Source organism: Ichthyophthirius multifiliis, assembly GCF_000220395.1.
Source record: "Ichthyophthirius multifiliis unplaced genomic scaffold scaff_1120509250831, whole genome shotgun sequence".
Classification (NCBI taxonomy): domain Eukaryota; phylum Ciliophora; class Oligohymenophorea; order Hymenostomatida; genus Ichthyophthirius; species Ichthyophthirius multifiliis.
In genome coordinates, this window is record NW_004086455.1 from 45,118 (window position 1) to 64,330 (window position 19,213).

At 16.4% G+C, this 19,213-nt stretch overlaps 7 protein-coding genes across 7 annotated transcripts, besides 24 other annotated features; 1 reads left to right on the top strand and 6 right to left on the bottom strand. All coding sequences in view use genetic code 6, as the record gives it.

Annotated features, from left to right (window-relative positions):
* The first annotated feature begins 491 nt into the window (after window positions 1-491).
* Window positions 492-521: a microsatellite.
* Window positions 522-700: 179 nt separating this feature from the next.
* IMG5_097000 (protein kinase domain protein) lies at window positions 701-2,091 on the top strand. Its single transcript, XM_004035524.1, has 5 exons — window positions 701-795; window positions 915-1,400; window positions 1,454-1,601; window positions 1,650-1,817; window positions 1,860-2,091. Exons 1-5 carry the CDS (start codon window positions 735-737, stop codon window positions 1,954-1,956), a joined length of 960 nt encoding a protein of 319 aa, XP_004035572.1. The 5' UTR covers window positions 701-734; the 3' UTR covers window positions 1,957-2,091.
* Window positions 1,621-1,648: a microsatellite.
* Window positions 1,830-1,856: a microsatellite.
* A 2,278-nt stretch (window positions 2,092-4,369) lies between the features above and the next one.
* Window positions 4,370-4,413: a microsatellite.
* Window positions 4,414-5,709: 1,296 nt separating this feature from the next.
* Window positions 5,710-5,758: a microsatellite.
* A 1,396-nt stretch (window positions 5,759-7,154) lies between these two features.
* Window positions 7,155-7,184: a microsatellite.
* Window positions 7,162-7,256: a microsatellite.
* Window positions 7,178-7,279: a microsatellite.
* Window positions 7,280-7,481: 202 nt separating this feature from the next.
* Window positions 7,482-7,511: a microsatellite.
* A 38-nt stretch (window positions 7,512-7,549) lies between these two features.
* Window positions 7,550-8,415, bottom strand: IMG5_097010 (tubulin-tyrosine ligase family protein, putative; the record flags this gene model as incomplete). Its single annotated transcript, XM_004035525.1, has 4 exons — window positions 7,550-7,611; window positions 7,761-7,938; window positions 7,979-8,050; window positions 8,401-8,415. 4 exons carry the CDS (start codon window positions 8,413-8,415, stop codon window positions 7,550-7,552), a joined length of 327 nt encoding a protein of 108 aa, XP_004035573.1.
* Window positions 8,416-8,437: 22 nt separating this feature from the next.
* On the bottom strand, window positions 8,438-10,166 carry IMG5_097020 (hypothetical protein). Its single transcript, XM_004035526.1, has 4 exons — window positions 10,017-10,166; window positions 9,856-9,957; window positions 9,358-9,811; window positions 8,438-8,576 (listed from the first exon to the last, which is right to left on the bottom strand). Exons 1-4 carry the CDS (start codon window positions 10,132-10,134, stop codon window positions 8,567-8,569), a joined length of 684 nt encoding a protein of 227 aa, XP_004035574.1. The 5' UTR covers window positions 10,135-10,166; the 3' UTR covers window positions 8,438-8,566.
* Window positions 8,584-8,657: a microsatellite.
* Window positions 8,631-8,822: a microsatellite.
* Window positions 8,631-8,884: a microsatellite.
* Window positions 9,002-9,042: a microsatellite.
* Window positions 9,214-9,322: a microsatellite.
* Window positions 9,215-9,255: a microsatellite.
* Window positions 9,219-9,282: a microsatellite.
* Window positions 9,231-9,297: a microsatellite.
* Window positions 9,232-9,316: a microsatellite.
* Window positions 10,167-10,206: 40 nt separating the features above from the next.
* Window positions 10,207-10,247: a microsatellite.
* An 884-nt stretch (window positions 10,248-11,131) lies between these two features.
* IMG5_097030 (hypothetical protein) lies at window positions 11,132-12,007 on the bottom strand. The gene is made up of 2 exons (XM_004035527.1): window positions 11,972-12,007; window positions 11,132-11,918 (listed from the first exon to the last, which is right to left on the bottom strand). The coding sequence occupies exon 2, from the start codon at window positions 11,521-11,523 to the stop codon at window positions 11,170-11,172; it is 354 nt and encodes a 117-aa protein (XP_004035575.1). The 5' UTR covers window positions 11,524-11,918; window positions 11,972-12,007; the 3' UTR covers window positions 11,132-11,169.
* Window positions 12,008-12,358: 351 nt separating this feature from the next.
* Window positions 12,359-12,401: a microsatellite.
* A 2,074-nt stretch (window positions 12,402-14,475) lies between these two features.
* On the bottom strand, window positions 14,476-15,065 carry IMG5_097040 (hypothetical protein; the record flags this gene model as incomplete). The annotated part of the gene is made up of 2 exons (XM_004035528.1): window positions 14,476-14,786; window positions 14,825-15,065. The coding sequence occupies 2 exons, from the start codon at window positions 15,063-15,065 to the stop codon at window positions 14,476-14,478; spliced, it is 552 nt and encodes a 183-aa protein (XP_004035576.1).
* Window positions 15,066-15,676: 611 nt separating this feature from the next.
* Window positions 15,677-15,731: a microsatellite.
* Window positions 15,732-15,808: 77 nt separating this feature from the next.
* Window positions 15,809-15,879: a microsatellite.
* Window positions 15,847-15,894: a microsatellite.
* Window positions 15,895-16,279: 385 nt separating this feature from the next.
* Window positions 16,280-16,349: a microsatellite.
* A 655-nt stretch (window positions 16,350-17,004) lies between these two features.
* Window positions 17,005-17,403, bottom strand: IMG5_097050 (hypothetical protein; the record flags this gene model as incomplete). The annotated part of the gene is made up of 3 exons (XM_004035529.1): window positions 17,005-17,150; window positions 17,210-17,318; window positions 17,389-17,403. The coding sequence occupies 3 exons, from the start codon at window positions 17,401-17,403 to the stop codon at window positions 17,005-17,007; spliced, it is 270 nt and encodes an 89-aa protein (XP_004035577.1).
* Window positions 17,404-17,827: 424 nt separating this feature from the next.
* On the bottom strand, window positions 17,828-19,062 carry IMG5_097060 (WD40 repeat protein; the record flags this gene model as incomplete). Its single annotated transcript, XM_004035530.1, has 2 exons — window positions 17,828-18,510; window positions 18,558-19,062. 2 exons carry the CDS (start codon window positions 19,060-19,062, stop codon window positions 17,828-17,830), a joined length of 1,188 nt encoding a protein of 395 aa, XP_004035578.1.
* Window positions 19,063-19,213: the final 151 nt, after the last annotated feature.

Genomic DNA, 19,213 nt, shown 5'->3' on the forward strand with positions numbered 1-19,213 from the left:
TTAAAATTTCAAATGTATTTTAAAGTGGATTAAATTAAAATAAAGATTTTTAAAAGATTAATTAAAAAAATAGTATATAAAATAGTTGTTTTATAGCTAATGTAATATATAATTGAATTAAAAAAATTTATTTTGATTTTTTTAATATATAAAGAAAAGTTATCTCAAATCAGAAATTCTAGATTGGAATTCTTCTTCTGAATTTAAATAAATTTAATGATAAAAATAATAAAAAATTTTAAATGTTAATACTATAGCTTTAAAAAATTAGTTATATATTTAACTTTTTAGAATGGTTTTTTTATTTTTTCTGATTTTTTTTGTTTAAAAACTCAAATAAAGAAAAAAAAGTGCCATAATCCTTTTTAATGGTCTTTTTTTTTAGATTGTGTTTTTAAATTAAAATTATTAAAAAAATAAAAAAATAATTCTAATAAGAAAAATATCCATATATATTAAAGTAATTTTTTATTTTTATTGGAATATTTAATTAAAAATAAAATAAAAATAAAAATAAAAATCATAAAAAATTTTTTTTAAAATAAAATATATAATTATTTTATTTTTAATTTTTTATTATTATATTTTATTTATATGTTTTATGATATAATTTAAAATAATATGTTAAAATTATATATAACTTATTTATTACTTGTTAAAACATTGTTTTATTTACAAAAATTAAAATAGATAATAAATAAAAGAAAAAAAATATTAAAAACATAAAGCAAAAAATGGAAAAACCGAAAAAAATGAAATTATCTGATTATGAAATATTTTAAACCTTAGGGACAGGTAAAAAGATTCAAAATAAATTAAAAATTTATAAAAATAATAATCATCATAAAAAACAATACAAATAAAATTATACTTATAATATAAATATTTATTAAATTAAAAAACTAAAAATAAAGGTTCTTTCGGTCGAGTAAAATTATCAAAAAAGAAAGGAACAAATTCATTTTTTGCTTTAAAATAATTAAAAAAAGCTGAAATTATAAGATTAAAATAAGTTGACCATATAATAAACGAGAACACGATTCTTTCAAATATGAATCATCCGTTTATTGTAAAAATGGATGGTTTTTGTCAAGATAGTCGTTACATATATTTAATTCTTGAATTTGTTTCCGGTGGAGAATTATTTACCTACTTGCGTAGTATTGGAGCCTTAGAACCTGACCATGCGTGCATTTATGCTGCATAAGTTACTTGTATGTTTGAATATTTGCACTCTAAAAATGTAATTTATAGAGATTTAAAACCGGAAAATTTATTAATTGCAGATGATGGTTACTTAAAATTAACAGATTTTGGTTTTGCCAAAATTGTTGAAGGACGTACTTATACTCTTTGTGGTACTCCTGAATATTTAGCACCTGAAATTTTGTTAAATAAAGGTTTTTTTAATTAAATATTTTTTATTAATATATATAATTAAAATAAATAAAAGGTCATGGAAAAGCTGTTGATTGGTGGACACTTGGAGTTTTAATATATGAAATGAATGCAGGTATCGATCCTTTTACTGATGAAGACCCTATGGCTATATATTAGAAAATTTTGAAAGGAAAAGTTAAATTTCCTAGAAATTTTGATAAGTAAAAAAATTGCTATATTTTTTTTATTTTTTATTTTTTATTTTTTAGAAATGCTAAGTCTATTGTTAAACACTTATTAGTATCTGATCTTTCTAAAAGATACGGAAATTTGAAAAACGGTGCTGCTGATATCAAAAATCATAGGTGGTTTAGTAATGTTGATTGGAATTAACTTGTATAAAAGAAACTCACACCTCCTTACAAACCTGTCGTTAAGTAATAAAATCATTTTTTATTTTTATTTTTTTATTTTTAAAGAGCACCTAATGATACTTCTAACTTTTCTAGTTATCCTGAAAGTGATACTACTGCTCCTGCTTTAAAACCTGCTGATGATCCTTTTCTTGACTGGTGATTTTATTTATTTATAGGAGAGTAGATTTAATTTTTATTTAGGGTTTTTTTAAATCGAATTTTTGATTATTAATATTTATCTTTTTTTATTTTATTTTTTTTGTTCAAACAAATATTTTGAAATATTTTTTAATTTTATTTTTTAATATTTCATTATTTTCTTTAAATATTTTATTCTATTTATTGAAATTATTTTAATAATTTATAATAATCTCATTTTAAAATATAAAAGTTTAATTTTTAAATAAACAAAAAATCGAATTCATATATATAAATATTTTTTTGGGCAAAAAAATTCAATAGTTCAAATCCATATTATTTTATAAGCTATTATTGTTATAAAAACAAGAACTTATTTTAGTAAAACTTGATTTTTTTATTTTATTTTAATAAATAATGCTATACGATTAATTTTTATGTTTATTATTTTTAAAAAAGCTTTAAGATTTAATGTTTCTATAATTTTATTCAATATCAAATAAAAAGTCAAATTAGGTTTGTGTTTTATTAATATTTTAATGTTCGAATTAAAATAATGAATTTGTTCTATTTCTAAATTTAGAATTATTGGTTTATGGATGAAAAGTGCAATTCTAAATTTCATTTGACGTTTTTTAATTTAACAATTCTAACATTTTTTCATTTTTTAGTTTAATCCATAATTAACTTCTTTAAGAAACAGGATAATTTAGTAAACTTATTTTCTTCTCTTGTAAATTTATCACTTTATCTTAGTTTTTTATTGTCAATTGCTTTTCTTGGTTTATTGAATTTTTATTTCTAAAATTGTTAAATATCTATTAATTAAAATTAAATGAGTTTAGTTTATTTTATTAACTATAGTCTGATTTTTCAGCACTATTTGATTATCTATTATTAATTGTTTGTTATTGTAAGTTATAATTTTAATTTTTATTATCTTCATTTTTTGTTAGAATTATATATTTATTATTTTATAAAACAAAAAGATGCTTTTATCTTTAAAGAAAGCTTTATTATAAACTTTCTTAAGTAATACCCATTCTTTAATTATTTTAATTAACATTTTAGTTATTGGCATTTTTCTTATATTTATTAGAAAATCGTTATATATTTTATTAATTATATTAGTTTTTCTTTGTAAATAATAGTTATTAATTCTAATTCAATTTGTTATTCTCATTTATTTTATTTATTTATATATTTTTTATATGCTAATTATCTTATAAAATACATTCGTTTTCAAATTTTCTTTAATTTTTTTATTTTGCTGTTTAAATATATTATTAAAAATCTTTTTATTAATTGAACATAAAATTAATTTTATCAGTATAAATATTTTTATTATCTTAGTTATTTGTTTCTAATCTTTTTATATCGTTTTTCTGACTAAAATCAAGTTTAAAATCACTTAATTTTAAATATATCTATTTTGGGCTTTAAATTTATTAGGATTTTCGGATTTTGTTTTATTAAACTTAAAAATCATTTTCTTTTTATATATTTTTAAAATTTAAGTATTAAAAAAAAAATATTATATTAAATTGAATTATTTTTATTTTTAAAATACATCTAATAATTATTTTTTTTACATTTTTTTTATACATATGATTCTTCCTGATTTTATTTAGTTAGATTATTCATTATTATTTATCTATTTAATTTTAAAAATTCTATTGTTATTTATTACATTTCAAAATTTTAAATATTTAAATCACACATTTTTTAATCATTTGTTTAATTACTTTTGATGTTTTTTATTATATCTTAATCCATTTTTGTAATAATTCGGAATATTTATTTTGCTATATAACTTTTAATTAGTATTAATTATATTTTAAATAGTTAATTTAAAACTTAAAATATATTATTAATATATATTCGTTAAAATTTTTACATTTTAAAAATTGGAATTGTTATTTATTTAATATTTTTATAATATTTACCTTATATTTAAAAACTATATAATTTTATTTTTTAAAATTCTTTTATTATAAGTTTCTTAAAACGAATCATTGATAATTGTGTTTTCATTAATAAGAGTTAATATATTTTAAATTAAATTATTAATCCTATTAAATATGTTTGATTAGTATTATTAAAATAATAATATTATTTATTTAAGCTTATTCATTAATCTGTTTTTCTTTGATTTATAATTTAAATTTATTAATAATTTTTATAGAATATTCAAAATTAAGTTTATTTTATAAATATATAAATTATTTTAATTATTTTATTTCTAAATAAATTATCTTTTATAAACTTATATATAATACTTTTCAATTTTAAATTTTTAATATATTAAAATTAAATTTAATTTTTTAATAAACAAAATCTAATATGTTTAATATTATAATATAAATTTTACATATATTTTAATACTTTCATATAATCATTAATATTTTTATTTTTCTTTATCATTAATTTAATCAATATTTTATTATTATTATATTTTAATTTATTAATTTTATTTATTGGTATGGCACGTATTGTTCTTTTAATTTACATCAAAATTCGAACTATTTTTTTAATTTCTGTAATATTATAAAAAATTATTATCTAAAATTTGCAATTAATCATTTTAAAAATCAATTTATTAAATAAAAATATTAAAATTATTTTCACAATAATTTTTTATATATTCTAATGCCACTTCTTTTGGTATAGAAAATTCTCTTTATTAATTATTTTGAATATTTTTAGAAATAACAAAAAGAAATGAATTTTCAATTCTAACTTCTATTTCTAAATATTAATTAGATTATTTTTTTACTTTTTTATATAAAGGTAATTATTATTCCAAATTATTATTTTTCTGTTTAGAAATTTTCTAATTCATACATTATATTTTATAATCATATAATTCATTACTTATATTTTATAATTCATTATTTTTGTTTATATCTTTTGTTGAATTTTTGAAACTTTAATTAAATTTACGTATTCTAAAACTATAGGAATTATTTTTTTCTAAACTTGACATTGAATCATTTTATTATCTTATTAATTTATGCTATATTTAAATTGTTTTTGATCTTATTTTTATTTAGTTCATATTATTATGATTTATTTCAATAGAAGGAGTTTTGAATTCTTTTTCTTAATAATTAAACGAATCCTCTTTTTTTAACCAAATTATAATGGATATTAAGATATGTTCATAACTCTATTTTGATTTTTTATAAATTCTTACTCCCATTGTTTTACCGAATAATTACTTTTCTTTTCTTTTAAACGTTTTAATAATAAATAATTTTGGTGTTATACCTTTGTAAAAAAGATCTTTCGTGTATTTATATTTAAAGACATTGGCGATACTGCATTATTTATTATTGCAATTTTACTTTTTTGCATTATGTTTGTTATTTTTTCTAATAAAATACGATTTTCTCTTTATACTTCTGTATATTTATTCTCAAACTGCTATTCTTTTTTTAAATTATTTAATTTATAATCAATAGAATGATATAGACTTTTCCTTTGATACGTTGATTATAAATTCGATATTTTTTAATTGTGTTTTTCTTTATTTTTTTAAAGTTCTTTTTTATAACAAATATGATTAAATATCGGTTGTGCTCTATGCATTTTTATTATTGTAAATATTTAATTTAAATTTTTGAAGTTTTAATTTTTTCTGTTATTTAAAAAAAATTAATTTAAAAAATAAAAGAATATATATATAAATATATATATTTACTTTTATTTATTTTAATTTTTAAATGAATAAAATAAATTGAAAACAAGTACGATTTGGCAATTTATATTTAAATAAAAAATAATTATTATAAAAATATTAAAATTAAAAAATAATTATATTATTTCACTATAAAAATATATAATATTAAATAAATAAAAACTATATATTATATTTATTTCAATAAATTTAATCATTTTAATTATAAGTTATATAATCTTCTAAATTTTATTATTCATTATTAATGTTGATTACAAGCATAGATTTTTAATTATAAGCTTAAATATCAACATTTTTCTCAAAAAAATCTTAATTATTAATAGTATTTAAAATATTATCACTTTAGAATTTGTTATTTTAATTTTTAGAATTAATTTATTAGTTTTTTTCATATTCAATGATATTTTAATTTTATTTATAAGAATGAATTTTATCATCTTCAAATTATTATTAATGATTAATTTCTTACTCTAATAATTCCATGGAGTTATTTTATTAATAATATTAATAATCCTATAATCTAGTATGACAAATATTAATAATATTCGCCGCAGTCTTAATTTTTTCTTTCTACAAAATATAATTATTCCCTTTGTTTTCATCATCAGAACAATTATTACTATAAAAAGCATTATTATCATTCTAATAAAACATATTTTAATTATTGAAAAATTAATTTTCCTCATAAAAATAATCAAAAGAATTATTATTTTAATTCTGTTCTTTTTCATTATTCATTTTATCTACTAATCCTACCATAATTCTTATTTCTTACCTTAACTTTCCATGGTTTGAGTTAATTTATAAATCACAATAATTTTCATTTTAGTCTGCTATTTAATTTTATTCTTAATTTAGAATATTTTTTTATTTTCCCAAATTTTGTTTATCAAATTTAGTTCTCCTTCGGAATATTCATCTAAAAAAGTATTTAATTCGGATTCTTTTTTACATATTATTTCTTTATTCTATTTTTTTTAATGGAACTTTGTCTTTAAATGTTAATTCAATTAACTTTTTGTCGCAAATTTTTTCTAACATTCAGAATAAGGACATAAAAAGTTCACTTAATTACTGTGTTTTATCATATGGTATCTTAAAGCTGCTTTATTTGTAAAACATTAACCACATTCACCACAACCATAAGGTTATTGTTTAGTATGAGAACGTTAATGGGTCTTAAAATTATCAAGTCTTTTAAAATTTTTAGGACAATATGTACATTAATATTAGCGGTAATCATTATGAATTAAAAAATGGCGTTAAAACATAGAATTATATTAAAATTACTTATTACAAATTTAACATATAATATTTTGTTTTTCTTTTTATCATGAAGGAATTATAATTTGTTATATTATGACATATTTATATAAAAACAATATTTAATTTTATAATAATATTATATTGAAATAATTATTATAATTTATTTATAGATTTTTATAAAAAATAAATATTCTTATGCATTATTTTATATTTTAAATATAAATAAAAAATAATAATTATTAAAATTTATAATAATATTAATATATATATATTTATATATATATTTATTTTATATTTATATTTATTTTATATTTATTTTTATATTTATTTTTATATTTATTTTTTTATTTATATTTTTGTATTTTATAATTTTTTTTTTTTTAATGCTTAAATGTATTTTAAAACTTTATAATTTTATTTGTAAACACAATAACCTTATATTTTATTTATAATTCAATTATGTACTATTTTTTTTAATTTTTGTGTTGTATTTAATTTTAAATGAAATTTTTATAATAGAATTTTTTATTAAGATTTTTATTTAAAAATATATCATGTTTAGAAATAAAATAATTTTAATAAAAAAATATCTAAAAAATATCTTAAAAATAATTAAGATATACATTATATTTAGTTTAATTATTATTAATCATTTTTTATTTAAGTTTTAATAATCATATTCAAACTCACGTGTTTCATCAATATTATTAACTATAAAAAAATAAATATAAAATTATTTTTAATTTAATAAATACATTTAGATTATGTATTTTTGAAATTCTATTCTTGATATATTTCATAAAAAATTAATTCGAATTTATTCATTTCATAAGCATTTTACGGCAAAAGATAATTTTTACTTTTTGGAAAATTAGGAGGGGGAAATATGGGATCTACAGCAATTTTAAACACATTTTCAATCAAAGAAGAAATAATTCTATTTAATAAAGGACATTTTGTTTCTAAACAAGGGTTAGTATTAACTTCTATAAGCCATGTGTTATAACTTTCGTCTATCATAAAATCTAAACGAAATAACTTATTTTTTATTAATTTTTTTAACTTATATTTTTTATACTTCAAAACTAAATTATTTTTTATTAGGCTCTATTTTTCTATAAACTGCTTTTACACAATCAGTAGCTATATTCTTTTTTTATTAAAAAAATATATTTCTGTTTTTTAAAAATCCTTCATTTCAATATATGTTTTTTCCATAAAATTATATTTTTAATTATTTCCATTTATTTATTATATATATTTAATAAATTCATTAAATGAAAGTTTATTTCCAGTTTCAAATTTTCAAAATTCTTCACCTTTTTTTTAAACAGCATCGTTTGTTAAATGTATAAATTAATTTTCCAAATTTTTTAAAGTGAATTACTTAGAACTTGTTCTTATATATACTTCTTAATTCCAATATCCTATGTATTATTTTATTATATTTTGTTTGAGAAAAATAAAAAAAATTAATAAATAATATTTTAAATATTTTACCTTAAACGATTCCATTATAAGTAGTAATTAATAGATAACATCTAATATCAAATTTTCTTTACTTATAAAGAAAAGGTCTATCAATGTTTTTTATATTATGAATGTTTTAAGTTTGCAATTATAGTGTAATTCTTTAGAAAAAGCAATATCTTAAATAAGTTATAAATCAGAAGTTACTATAGAAAATAAATAAAAATAATAATAAATAAATAAATAATTAAATAAATAAATAAATAAATAAATAAATAAATAAATAATTTATTTTTGAAGAAATTAAAAAATGAAATTGAATTTTTAAGAATAAATTATGTCTTTAAATTAATAAATAAATAAATAAATAATTTATTTTTATAGAAAATATTTTAAAATTAAATTTAATTTTTAAGAATAAATTATGTCTTTAAATTAATAAATAAATAAATTATGAAATTTAATTTTTATTTATTTTAAAAATATATATTTAATATTTTAATAATAAAATTATTCAAATTATTATTAATATATGTTTCTCATATTATTATTAATATTTTTTTTTTAATTTATAATTATGCAATTATTTAAATATTAATTAATTTACATTAAAATTTTAATTATATTTTTTAAAAATCTATATAGAAAATTATAAAAAAAATTATAAAAAAATTTTAGTCATATATAATTTTAAATTTTTTTCATAATATTTATAGTATTAACTAATAAAATTTAATTAATAAATAAAAATTTATAAATATGTCTTTTAAATATAATATAAATTTTTTATTTTATACTATAACATTTATTAATATATTTTAATAATATTAAATATAGTATATTATAAATAAATTTAAATTAATAAAAAAAATTAAATAAATAAAAGGAAAATATTAAATTAAAATAATAAAATATTTAAAAAAAATATATATATATAAAAATAAATTTAATATTTTTTTATTTCAGAAATATATTTTTTAAGCTTACTTACTATAATTTTTTTCATTTTCTATTTATTAGAAATAATAATCTTCGATTAAAATTTCGTTTTCTGGTCTGGGATATATGATATTAGGGCAGAAACTAGGAGGGCTGAATGGAGGAATTCTTTGATTTTTTAATTTATATCTATAAAATGCTACACTTAATACAAATAAACCTAAACATACATTAATTAAAAAATAAATGAATCCATTTCCATTATTATCTTACAAAGGATTATCTAAATTAGTTTTTACTTAATTTTTATTTTGATTTTCATCAAGAGCTTATTCTTCATTTTATTTTTTTTAAGCATTTTGTTCTTAAGTTTTTTCCTTTTCTGTCAGATTCTCTTTTTTATTTTCTGTTTTTACTGTTTCTTTACTTTCTTACGATTCTTTATTTTTATTTTCTTATTTTTCTTCGTTTGAGCTGCTATTAGTTACATTATTAGCACTTTCTATTTGGATATTATTATTTTTTTCTTTTATTTATTTTAATTACATTCGACTTTCTATTGAGGATCTTAAACTTCACTATTTTCGTTTTTTGTAAGATTTTCTTATGTTACTTTTACTGTTTCTTTATTTTCAGTAATTGATTATTCTTTTTTTTTAATAAAAAAATATTATTTATAAATGTTGCCATTAATATAATTATAAAACCTTTATTTGCTTCACTATTTATTTAAGTTGTCTCTTTTTATTAACTATTTTCTTAAATTGAAAAACATACAAATAGATTAAATATTAATATGATTTTAAATATATTTTAGAGTTTCATTTTTAGTTTTTTTGTTTGTCTTTTTTTATATTATTATTTTAAAAAAATATAATTTATTTTTTTCTTAAATAATTATTAAATTTTTTAGTTTTTTTATTTAATTTTTAAGTTTTAAAATATAATTAATTTATATAAAATTATTATCTTCAAATGAAATTATTATTTATATTGTATAAAACTTAATACATAATTACATATGAAATAGAAAATGTAAACATTCTAGAAATTTTAAAAAGATAAATTATTTTATATTTTTATAAAAATTAATTTTCATATTGTTTTTTATTTTTACATTAATTTTTTTTAAATAAACATAATACTTATTCAACTAAAATAAGCCATTATCTAATTTTTTTCATATATTTTTTTGTTAAGTTTTTAATAAAAAAGTTATTGAAAAATTAAAAAAACTAATTGAAAATTAATTTATAAATAAATTTTAAATTAATCTAACTTAAAAATACTAAGCATATATTATAATTTATCTTTATCTAAAACAATTTCTCTTCTAGTTATTTATTTTGATCTTTAAGAGCATAATTTAAACTATTAAAATTGATATACTAAATATTAGTATTTATATTTTTAATATACTCTAAGTATGATTTAATTAAATAAAAAATATTATTAATATATAATACAAACTATATATTTATTTAATTTCTTTTTAAATTCAAATAAGAAAAAATAATAATGTATTGGTTTAAAAATAAATAAATTATTTAAAAGCATAAAAATATTAAATATATATGCAAATTTAAAATTTTATAAAAAATAAATAAATAAGAAATTAATAAAAAATATTATTATAAATGTATTTATTTCTCCTTATTTTTTTAGCAATTTTTTTGTCATCTCCTAATAAATTTTATTATTAATTTTAATTTTCTTTATAAATTCAAATCTTTTTTTTGTAATTTTATTTTTTCCCGTGTTTTCTGGATGTTCTTTTTTTATTTTTTCTTTATTATCATCTTTTGTTTTTTTATTGTTTAAATGCAATTATATTCACTATCTCTAGAATATAAAAACTCATCAATATTTCTAATAAAAACCCTTAAAATACACAATAGATAAAACTTAAATACCATATACCGTAAAAAAAGAAATATTAGGATAATGATTTTGCAAATTAATCTAAATATCAGAAAAATATTGGAAGAAACTATAAATCTTCATCATCATTTCATTTGAAGAAACGGTTTTTTTTGTTTTTTCATATAAATTAATGATTTTATTTTTAATTTAAAAAAAGTATTTCCGAAAATTCCTTTCATAATAATAATTATAGAAAAAATAAAAGAAATTAAATTCTTTACATATTTAAAGATTTTTTCTAAACATTTTTTTTAAAAATTTAAATTAATAAAAATACGATTTTAATTTCATAAAAACTTTAATTTTTTTTATAAATAAAAAATTTCTCTATTTTTTCAAAAAAATTTTCTCCAAAAAAAAAAAAATACAAAATCAAATTTTATTTTTTAATTTTTTTTAACAAAAACTTTCAAGCTTTTCCATAAATCTTGCAAAACATTTTTTTTCCTTCTAATTTGTACACATTAATCCAAAATTTTACTAACTATAGTTTTATTTTAAAGGGTATTCATCCATATTAGTAAAGAGTAATCTTTATTAAGAATACCAAAAATAGTCTAAAGAGTTATCCCCCCCACCCACCAAAAACAGTATTCTTTATTAATAAAAAATCATTACTTAATAATATTTTTGTTCAATTTATAAATCTCTTCTTCCATATATTTTTTACCATTTTTATTCCTTTTCTAATAAAATATTTAATATTTAAAAACTAGAACTCGTTTGCTTTTTTGTATACCTTTTTATTGATGATAACAGTCATTTATATCTTTGAGGATATTATATTACATTTTTTTGTAAAATTATATCTGCTATTGAAGGCAGTCTAGTTAAATTTTCGTCTACTGATGTTATAAAATATATTGTTTCTGATATTTATATAACTCTATATAAAATTATATATATTATTTTAAATAGTAATAAAAATTAATTAATATAATTCTATTATTATTTTTTAAATTTTTTTTTTTAATTTAATTGAAAAAAAAAATGACTAGAATAAATTAAAAATGCATTATCGTCTGTTTTTTTCATGATTGAGTTTTTTTTAAAAAAAAAGAAAAATAAAAAAACTCTGCTAAAAGAAACATAAATGTATTTTTTTAGTAATCCTTCTTTATTTTTTTATTATATTTAATATTAAATATTATTATTTTATATAAAATATTTAAAAAATGCAAATTTTATTTATTATAAATATTAACTTTTATTATACTCATTATCTTTTTTTTCATTCTTTTTTTATATTATTGTCGTTAATTATATACTATTATTAGATTAATTAAGGTTTTTTACTTTAAAAAAGTCTATGATTTTATTAATACTATTATTTTTAAATAAAATCTTTAATATTTTGTTTGTATTCTTCTCTACTATTATTATAATTATTATTTTTAAAACTCTAATTTATTTTTAAAGAATTTTTTTCTTAAGTAGTTGAAAAGCGCCCTTTTTCTTCCAAACAAAAGCTATTATTTTGTTTGAATTAGAACTAATATTAATTATCTATATTTTATGAATTTAAATGACTTTCGTTTGTTATATTATTTTATATAGGCCTCTATTTAGTATTATTTAATTCTTTATTATAATTATTTTATTATATTTACACTTAATTTATACTGAAAGTAGTGTTTTGGTTATAATTTTATTTTTCCTATTACAAATTACGATTATTATTTTAAAAGTTTTAATCTACAAAACGATTTTTATATAAAGCTTAAATATTTTTGCATTTAAAGTCTGCTGGTTCTTGCTTTTGCTATAAATTTTTTTATTAATTTTTATTACAAATAAATTGATTTTATTTTATTTTTTCCGTAATTAATGAAAACATTCTGTTTTAATTCTAAAGTTTATAGTTTATCTGATTGTCTTATTATAATAATTTTTATTTTCTTTGTAATATTTTATGTTATTTAGGCATATTGTTTTAAACATCAGGAACATTTTTAAAACTTTATGATTAATTCTATGGTGAAGAATTGATAAAATTGTCTTAATAATTTTTGTTAATATCTAAATTATAATCATTATTTTAATATTAATTTTAAGCTTTACTTTAGTCTTAAATTAAATTAGTTTATGATATTTACAATAGTTTTTTATTTTCTATCATATTTATATCAATTTAATTTTAATGATTTTCTAAAAAGTTTAAAATCGATGCTCTTAATTTATGAGTATTTTTATGATTTTATATATTTTCTTTTGGTTGAATTTCATATGATTTTTATGAGGAAGAATAAATTGTGCTTTTAAACTTTGTTTATTCTTTATAATATTATATAATATTTTGTATTGATAGTTATTATATTTTCTCCGCTTCTTCTTATTAATTTAAATTAACTAATGATAGTTTCTTTTTAAAAGACTCAATATCATTTGTAAAGTTTAATTTTTGGTTTATTTATTATATTTTATTTTACTCATTCACGATATTCTATATACTATTATTTTACTAATTTTTAAATTAGTTTAAACTTTAATTAATGAATGAGTTCGCTCTTTTGTCTTCTAATATGCTTTTGCTATTTTTTAATATTTTAATATTTTATGGAAATTAGTAATTATTTTGATTTGTTTGATTATTTTATTATTCTAAGTTTTTTTATAAATCATAAGATTATACAAATTTTCTTGTTTAATAGTTTAATTTTTTTTTTTCAATTTATTTTGTTTAGTTTTTGTTGCCTTCGCTTTTTCTTTAACAATCTTATAAAGAATTGCTTTTTTTATTATTTAAATTTTATTATCTTTCTGTCTAAAGACCATCATTATTGTCGTATTTTTATATATTATTTATGTTTGAATTGACAATATATTTATCCATACTTTTTTTATGTTGGAATCTGTTTTGAAAATTAGTATTTTTATATTATATTTTTTTACTTTATATTTAAATTTTAAGAGCTATTTGGCAGAAAATGACTTTCTTCATCAAATTAAATAGAATTATTACTTTAACTTTTTTTAGATTAAGGTGATTCTATACTTTAATTTTTATATTTTTAAATATAAAAAGGTTATTATTAGTTAGGAACATTTGCTTAAGATTCTCTTAAAATAATAGAAGTTTCATTTATATTTAGTTATGAGAAGTATTATAAAGGTGTTTTTTGTTAATTACTTATTTTTTTTTTCATTCTTAAAGATAACTACTCATCATTATAAAATTGTGATTTTGAGGTTAAAAATTCAATTGCTTTTTAAATAATATCGTCGTTTCTGATTTAATTATGGTCACCAGTAACATAAATAATTTTTTTTGGAAACTTTTATATACAGAATATATTTTTAATGTGTTTTAATAAGAAATAAGGCTATCTTCTTTAGAAACAATGAACATAACGGGAATTTGTTTTATTTTTTCGATTTTTTTTAATACACTAACTTCTAGGATATCGTATCCAATATTTTCTTATATTTATTTTCTAATTTTCTCCACTATTAATTTTACTAAAAAATTAGGTAAATTTATTTTTTTATATGCTATTTCCTATATATTTAAATAAGCACTATCTATAACTAATCCTTTTATGTTTTACGGAAATCTATTTTTTTTAATGTTTATTTATTTTATATTGTTTACTCTTATGAATATAATAAAGCACTTACTGCTCCCATAGATCTTCCCCAAAAATAAATATATTTTACATTAAATGCGTCTTTTATGTATTTAACTACTTTATCTATATCTTTTTTTTCAAAATATCCTAATGACACATATTCACCTTCTGAAAGACCACATCCACTAAAATCAAAACAACAGAATGAAAATTTTTTTTCTATTATTTTTTCTGAATATTTTATTCCTTCTAATCTTGAACCATTCATTGAATGCAAATATATTATACAATTTTCATTGTTTGATGTTATTTAATAAAAAAATGAACAAAATAACTTATGATTTCTTAAGTTTTATATTGTAAAATCTATACGTTTGCATTTATTTTTTCCTATTTATATTATTGGTGATCCTTTTTATTTTTTTTGGATTTTTTTATTTTTTTTTAAAAAAAACCTAAATCATATTATTAGTATAATTATCTTTAAGGACATGAAATAAGTTTCCAAATGTTATTAAATTAATCAAACAAATTCATATATATATAAATATTATATATTAATGATTTTAGATTTGAATTTTTTTTTTTTAAATAAAATAAATAAAATATTTTTTGAAAAAAAAGCTGATAAATTTAAAATTCATTTAAATACTTTATTTTAATAGAGTGTTAGAGAATACTAAATTTTAATAGATGATTAATTATATGAAAAATTAAAAGAAATTAAGTTTATAAACATAACTATAGAATTACATTACGATTGAAATTAAAATTGAGCCTTTAAGCCTGCATAATTAAATTTCTATGTGATATTAAGATTAATTAATTTGAGAATAAAAAAGCAATATTTAAAAATGAAATATACGGATTAAATTATTTTTAAAATAAAGAATTAATATATAATTTTATAAATTAAATAATAAATATATATTATAAAAGAAAAAATTATTTAACTATTTCAAATTATAAATATATAATATTACGTATTACATATATTTTATAATAATATAATATAAATATTAATAAAAATTATATATATAAAAAGAAAAGTAATAAAATACAAAAAAAAAAATATAAAAAGAAATAATATAAATACAAAGATATGCCACCTAAACCCTGGGAAGCGAAAGGAAGTAAGTAAAAAAAAAATTAAAAAAAAAGAGCAATATGAATATTTTATAAAATAAAAAAAACTTATTTTAAAAAAATAAATAGGATAAGCAAACTAAAACTTAAGTTAGATAATAAATTAAAACAGCATTAATTTACCATAAACTGATAATTTAAATAAAATGCTTACAGATTCAAATTAGATGAATTTGTCAACAAATGACTAAACATAATAATAATCATAACAATAAACAGTTTAACAAACATCTCCAACAATGAGTAATTATTCAAATTTTTCTAATTTAGGAGGAAGTCCTTATTCATCAGGATTAGGAAGTAGTATGTACGGAGGAGGATTCGGTAACAGCAGTATGTATGGAGGTTATGGAAATAGTATGTATGGAGGATATGGTGGTAGTATGTATGGAGGATATGGAAGATACGGGAGATAAGGAATGGCAGGTCCAAATTAATAAGGAGGTTTTTTGTAGAATAGTATGTAGTATTTAGATAGTTTTGGATTTATGATATAATCTTTGTGCGAAATTGCAAGAACTTTAGAAATGAACGCTTAAGGTTTATAACATTTTTGGATCTCTGCTATTAATTTACTTTAACGAATTAAAGGATGGGGAAATTCTATTTATTAATTTTTTATTAAATGGTTTAAATTTATATTCTTGAAAATAAAGGAAATTTTATATGATAAAGTAAAAATTCTCTTTATGGGAAATAATTCTCAAAATGTTAAATTTTAAATGAAAGTTCTTAACACTGCTTTCAGAATTTCTATATGTTTATTTACTTTATCATTAATGCCTTATGCAACAAAACTTGTTAAATTTGATAATTTTGATGCTACATTTAAATCTATTTAATAAAGTATATCTTGAAATTAAAATTTATTCTTATTTTAGTTATTTTATTAATATTTTTATATTTGTTAAATAATAATTAAATTTATATATTTTATTTTCAGTTTTTTTTATTAAATTTTTTTTCTTTATTATATATATATGAAAATTACAAATATTTATTTTAGTTCTTTATTTTAATATTTTTTGTTTTATTAATTTTAAAAAATATAATTTAATCATTCATCATCACTATCGGAAATATCTAATAGATAATCTCTTTTTTTCATTACTCTATAAAATTCATTAAAGTTTAAGCAGCCATCACCATCTTTATCAGCTTCTTCAAATAGTTCATAAAGTTCATTATCTTTTATATCCTCTCCTATAAAAAATAAAAAAATAACAAAATTTTTTAAATTAGCATAAATTAATTTAATTTACCTATTTCTACTGCAATATTTTTTAAATTTTAGAATGTTATTTTTCCTTATTTTTATTAATCAAATAAATTAAAAATTCTTTCAATTTCTTATTTAGAATTTTTTTAAGCCTTTTAAAAAAATACATTTTTTTTTTAATAATATTAATTATTGTATAAAAGTTTATTTTTAAAAATTTACTAATCTAGGAGCCATTATAATTAAAAATTCATCAAAATTGATAGTTTCATTTATATTTTTATGTAATTATTAAAAAATTTAATTAATTTAATCTTTATTTACATCAATCCCAAAAGCTCTCATAATTGATTTTAATTCTCTTCTATTAATTTTGTTTGTCTATTATTAATCAAATAATTCAAAAGCTTATTGTAATTCTTCTTATGTTTCTTAATCTAATTATATTTATGGCTTATTTTTTTATAATAATTATTGCTGCTTTTGATTGCCTGAATTTTTACCATTTTTAAAGTATTAATTTTAATTCATTATATATTAATTTAAAAATGCAAATAATAAATATATTTAAAAAAAAAATATATTTAAATTTTTTTAAAATAATACAATTTAAAAAGAAATAAAATAAAGATATATTATTATGTATTTAGAATGTATTTTTTCATTCAGATATTTATAAAATATCCATTTTCTAAAGAACTAAATCTAAATAATAAGATTTTTTAATGAATTTTTCCATTCTTTCTCCATGTCTTTATGAATAGGAAATCAAGATTTCCAACATATTTATAAATTCTTATTAAGGAGTACAATTGTTAATTTTATCGTCTTTATTATTTTCTTTCTTTTATTTTTCTTACTTTTTGAAATTTTTACTTAGACCCTCAAATTAATCAATATGTGTATTCATAATAACATAGTTAAGTACTTTTTAAGCAACTTTAGAATACTTTTAAATAGTGTTCATATCCCTTATATAGTAAAGTAACTTATTGAAATCTAATTACATAAAATTGAGGATTAAATTTTATATTTCTTCATCATTTATATTATTTTCATTTATTTAAAATTACATATCGGATACTGTATATATAATTTCATTCTAAAAATTTTATCTGTTAAATAATAATTCAAGTGATTAATGAAATTTACTAACAAAGTTATATTAGAAAGCAACTCTTGCTGCATTTAAATAGTCTTAATTTCTCAAATGTTATTAATAATTATCTTATTATATTAATACTTCATGTTCTTACTCTTTTTTTTTTTATTCTTCTTCTTTTGTTATATCTTGCCAAAAAAATAGATTAGAATCATTTCCTCCTGTTATCATATATTATTTACCTTTTTTAATTTTATTTTTTAATCAAAATATATAATTTTTTTTTTACCAAATCTATCATAATCACTAATATCTAAAGCCCATATTTTTCCTTAGTGCTTATCTATAGTATTAAGACAAGCTCCTTTCTTAGCATTCCAAATCTTAATAAGTCCATCAGCTCCCGTAGAAATTATTTAAAGACCAAAAGAAATCCATTTACATTTAAGGACTGTACCTTAATGGCCTTCCAAAGTACTAACACATTCTCCATTTTCTAGATTCCAGATTTTAATTGTCGAATCTCCACTTGAAGAACACAATAATTTTTCTACAGGTGAAAAGCAAAGATCCCAAACACCTTTTTTATGTCCTTTTAAAACTATTTTACATTATAGCTTTTCTGCATCCCAAATTTTTATCTGTTTATCTTAAGAAGATGAAGCTATTAATTTTTCATTAGGTGAAAAAACAGTAACATTAATTCCTTTTTAATGACCCAATATTGTCCTCAGTGAAGATGTTACATTTTCTGCTTCTTATTCAGGTTTTGATTTTTTAAAAAATTTCTTCATATCCCATATTTTTATATTTTTATCTTCTGAGCCTGTTACAAAGCTATTTCCTGTTTTCGGACTTATGTTTATGCTTGTTATTGGTTCTACATGACCTATAAAATTAGCTAAATGTTTAAATATCCATCCATCTTAATTTTCTTCTTTTATC